The sequence below is a fragment of the Hibiscus syriacus genome, unplaced genomic scaffold (genome assembly GCF_006381635.1).
Source record: "Hibiscus syriacus cultivar Baekdansim isolate YM2019G1 unplaced genomic scaffold, ASM638163v2 tig00111617_pilon, whole genome shotgun sequence".
NCBI lineage: Eukaryota > Viridiplantae > Streptophyta > Magnoliopsida > Malvales > Malvaceae > Hibiscus > Hibiscus syriacus.
In genome coordinates this window covers 70,388-75,167 of record NW_024063136.1, presented here as the reverse complement: position 1 = coordinate 75,167, position 4,780 = coordinate 70,388, and the positions used below count along the sequence as shown (strand labels likewise).

The window sequence follows — 4,780 nt, the reverse complement described above, 5'->3', positions numbered from 1 at the left end:
AATCGAATCTTTTACATCAATTACTAAATAACGATTAATTTTATGCAAAGATTGATTTTTATTTTATATTCGAATCGAATCTTTTACAATCAATTATGAGGGATTATTCTTTTACTGACAAGGAATAGTCGAGTTAGTATTATCGATTGAGGATTGCTAATTTTGAGATTTCTTCTTAAGTTAAAGCATTTTCTCTAATTAGTTCGAAGCAGATTAAATTAATTTTAATAAATGGATCACAATTTAACTTTATATTCGATTCATATTTTCCACCATTTACGACAACGTGTAAGCGACACAATACCAATTTTGGGCGCTGTGGGGGTGTTAATCATTCCCCACGTGTAACCTACTCTCGAACCCGTTTTAATTGAATCTTTGGTAAACGCGGACCATTTTTGTCTTAAATAACAATTTTCTATTCAATTGTTTCTAAAAGACGTTTTTAGGTATTCAACGTACCTAACTCAAAGGTTGATGGCAACTCTATTCAATTTAATTTTAATTAATCCAAAACCGGCCAATTTTCAAAATAAAAGTCATAATCATTTTTTTAAATAATAAATAATTGTTTTATATAAAAAATGATTATGACACTATGACAATGATCAGAAGGAGAAGGAGTCAGAAACTCCACCTTAGCATGTGAAAAAAAGTCATCCAAGAAGCAGAAGCAACAACTCGATCTAGCTTCCTAGCTAGCAGGTTCCCTAAAATTTAATTTTTGTTTCATTTAGTACACATGTTCAAAATTTAACGTTAAGTTTGAAAATTTAGGTACTAAACATGTTAAGTTTTTAACAGACCAAAACTGATGATTTAGTACTAAATGCATAATTTACCTTATTATTTTCTATTTATCAAATTTGAAGATCTCTAGAGTTTAATATCCTCTGAAGAGTTGTATTGTCTTTAAGAGATCATTGATAGACCCACATAATATATTAGTTATATCTAACAGTTAAATCTATTTACTCTATCGATATAATCATTATCATCATAGACCTAACATTAACACTAAAAACACACACACACACATATATATATATATATATATATATATATACAACCATCATACAAGATTGAAGAAGGGTCTCTTTGGAACCCTCATAATCTTTGTACCATCATTATTAATTCTTATATTAATCAACATATTTGGTTTTTCATTTAAATTAAAATAATAAAAATTCACAAATCAATTTACCTCAGTGGTTAAAGAAATCGTTGTTGTTCCTAGATGTTAGAAGTTCGAGTACCAACAAGGTGATTGAGCATTCATTGTCAAATGGTTAAGAGTATTTATAACATATACTACTTTATAATCACCTTAACTTAATAAAAAACAGTTACAAATTACCATAACCTCATTTCTCGTGTTAACATAATGAAATATAAGATTGTCATACGTAATTATAAATTTCTTAAACTAAATACTCATATAACAAGGCAAAGACATGCACGAACCAACTTACCTCAATGATTAAAGGAATTATTATTGTTTTTAGAGGTCCCGAGTTCGAGTACCAATGACTGTAAGGATGATTGAGCGTTTATTGTCAAATATTTTAAAGTACTTTAGACAAGAGCATAAAATTATTTAATTTCTATTTAGTCCCTAAAAATTATGATATTGTAGTTTAATACAATGATAAAACTGCACTATAACCCTTAAGAAATAATAATTCAATTTTGAACCTATAGGCAATTTAAAAAATAATAATTTTCTGTTCGAATCTAATAAGTTGTCTATTTTTATTGTTTTTTATATTTCCAATCTAAAAACATTTTACACAAAAAATAGTAAAAGTAACTTTAAAAACTAAAATTTTCATTAACAAATTGATGAGGTTTTGGTCCAAATGCAAGACGAACGGGTAACCCGATCTCGAATGATCTAGTCCACACCTTACGATACCTCGAACACGTGTAATTCATCAAAAACACTTCCTCAACTTCAAATCGCAACCGTTGATAGAACAAATTTGTATCCAAACCCTAAAACCAAACTATATAAAGGCAAATCAAAATGTGGTTAGGGATTACATTTTGCACACTACCCGGCTCTTCCTATCTCGTTTTTGTTGTCCTACTCTCAGAATCCGGTCTCAGTACAGCTTAGCTCACACCAATCAAAATGGGGTCAGCTTTTGTTTCTAACATATATTTTCCTTGTAAATGTTGTTTTTCGTTTGTTTCAGCTTGATCTTAGCATTTGAAAATTGCTAGCTTCGTGAATGATTCTTGTGATATCTTTTTGTTTATTTCAGTGAAGTAGTCGTTAAGATATGGTTTATGTTATTAAATGATTTGTCGGTCAACTTTTTCTCTATGGTTATGGGTTTATTGGTTGGTGAAGAAACTTTGGAATTTGTGGTGGCTAAAGATGTCTTCAGTTACCTGTTTGGGTAATGTGAGATTTGTGGAAGAAAGAATGTAATGTGAAATGTTAGGTTAGATTGAGTGATTATGGTAGCTGTTGGACAGGATTTTACTAAAAATTTATGAGAAAAAATGAATGATTAACTTTCGTATAATTCGGTATCTTTTAGATTTTTATCTGTGATACGTCATCTTGAAGATTGTGATGTTCTAGGGCAATTTCATTATCGTTTTGTTTCTGAGAACAAAGAACAGAGAAAATCAGAAACTAATTCAAACCGTGATGGCATAGTGTTTGGCTCGGATATCTTTTATATAGATGGTAATCAGTTTGCATACCGGTCCGATGAACTGAATAATTGCATTAGTAATTAGATGTTTCTAAATTTTTTTTTTTTAATATAACATTTATTTCTCTTACATTTTCTTGAACTATAATATTAACAAATTTATTATGAATAAATATTCTAATCGAACCGAATTTTATTTTTGTTTAATTTTACTTGGTTTATATATTTTACAATAAATAAATTAATACTATGTTTCTAAAATACTGAAAAGAAGCTTCAAAATGTTATATAGAAAAAGTTTTTTTTGAATTAATGATCTAATGAATTGAAATTGTGTGGATTTCGGTTGGGTCATTTCTATATGTATGGTATTTGGTTTTGTTTTGAAAACCCGAAATATAATTAATTGTTTGTTTCCCCTAAAATTGAACCAATAACTATCCTTGATAAGCCTTCTTTCGGTTGTTTATGCTGCATTTTATGGACATATGCTAAAAATGGGGGATTTGTGCAGGAAGACTCGTGGAATGGGAGCTGGTCGTAAGCTGAGAACCCACCGTAGGAGGCAGAGGTGGGCCGACAAGGCATACAAGAAGTCTAATCTTGGAAATGAATGGAAGAAACCATTTGCTGGATCATCTCATGCCAAAGGCATAGTTCTCGAGAAAATGTGAGGACTAATTTCTGCACTTTTTATAATGTCACCAGGTTGTGCTTGAGTTGAATTTGGAACTTTACAATTTCATAACTGGCTTTTACAGCGGCATTGAAGCTAAGCAGCCTAACTCCGCTATACGAAAATGTGCTCGTGTTCAGCTAATCAAGAATGGAAAGAAAATCGCCGCATTCGTACCCAATGACGGTTGCTTAAACTATATTGAGGAAAATGTAAGTTATACACTTTTTGTGTGGAACATGAGTGATCTATGTTTATAATTTCTTGGTTTTTTGGTGTTGCCTAGTCTAAATGGCATGCGTGGTTTTGATTTGGTGCAGGACGAGGTTTTGATTGCCGGATTCGGGCGAAAGGGTCATGCTGTTGGAGATATTCCCGGAGTCCGTTTCAAGGTTGTTAAAGTTTCTGGTGTGTCACTTCTAGCTCTTTTCAAAGAGAAGAAGGAGAAGCCCAGGTCTTAAAGTTTGCTGATAGTAATAAGAATTTAGCTTTCAGTTCTTTTCTTTCCTTGAAGCGTTTGGGATTTTGTAATGAAGGATTTGTGAACAATGTTTTCTATTGATCCAACTCAAAAACTGTCCTTTTTGTTTCACATTCAAGAGTGTTGTTATTTTTGTTTGTTCACGGTATTGTACCCCTTTGTTTGATGCCTCAAGTAATGTATATCATTACGTGTTGCATAAGGATGATAATAGGTTGGTTGGTGGAGAATTAGATTTTACTTTATAGTTTTTTAAATTCTCACTAATATAGAAATCAAATACTTTTCATATGTTTATGTATCATATAATACAAACATACATCTCAATATATTTGTATGGAAATGAATTTATTAAAACTATCAATTAAATGATCGTAGTTTCATTTTGAATATAATTATGTAAGAAATAAAAAAATAATTACATAAAAAAAAGCAAAAAGATACTTAAAATATTAGCATTGTACACACACTAATATCTGTCGATTAAACTTGTCGTATACATCAATTCATATTCGAGCTATCTTTTCCTTTCATATATGAAAAACTATCCGTTACACATTGTGAGTAATATCACATGTACCAATACTAATAGTAATAATGGCCAATCAATTCAGATTTGCCTCACCACAACTACAACCGCTGCCGGCTGCCGCGGCCACTTTATTCACTCTCAATATTACATCTTTTTTCCACCTGCACTACCAGCTTCTCCTCCATTCCTCAGATGCCCTTCTTTCTTCACCTTATCCTTAACCACTGTAAAATTATCCTCCATTGGAGGACCAGAATGTTTCGTACTAGTACTTGCCTTTAGAGGTAACGAGAATCGCTTATTCACAGCTGGGGCCAATCCCCTCTCCTGCACCCCGCTAACCCCCGATGGACTTGACAATCGTGACTGCCTGGTTTTCATAGTCTGGGCCAGTACCGTCGCCGCATTAGACTTCGGGCTAT

The 4,780-nt window shown here is 31.9% G+C and overlaps 1 protein-coding gene across 1 annotated transcript; it reads left to right on the top strand.

Annotated features, from left to right (window-relative positions):
• Positions 1 to 2,055: 2,055 nt before the first annotated feature.
• LOC120165853 (40S ribosomal protein S23) lies at positions 2,056 to 3,937 on the top strand. The gene is made up of 4 exons (XM_039175290.1): positions 2,056 to 2,139; positions 3,184 to 3,339; positions 3,431 to 3,557; positions 3,666 to 3,937. The coding sequence occupies exons 1-4, from the start codon at positions 2,135 to 2,137 to the stop codon at positions 3,804 to 3,806; spliced, it is 429 nt and encodes a 142-aa protein (XP_039031221.1). The 5' UTR covers positions 2,056 to 2,134; the 3' UTR covers positions 3,807 to 3,937.
• The last annotated feature ends 843 nt before the right edge of the window (positions 3,938 to 4,780 follow it).

What these genes read in the sequence shown, in the direction of transcription:
- LOC120165853 (XM_039175290.1), top strand. An exon ending in GGCATAGTTCTCGAGAAAAT is followed by an intron (nt 3,340 to 3,430) that starts GTGAGGACTAAT and finishes TGGCTTTTACAG; the next exon opens with CGGCATTGAAGCTAAGCAGC. An exon ending in TAAACTATATTGAGGAAAAT is followed by an intron (nt 3,558 to 3,665) that starts GTAAGTTATACA and finishes GATTTGGTGCAG; the next exon opens with GACGAGGTTTTGATTGCCGG.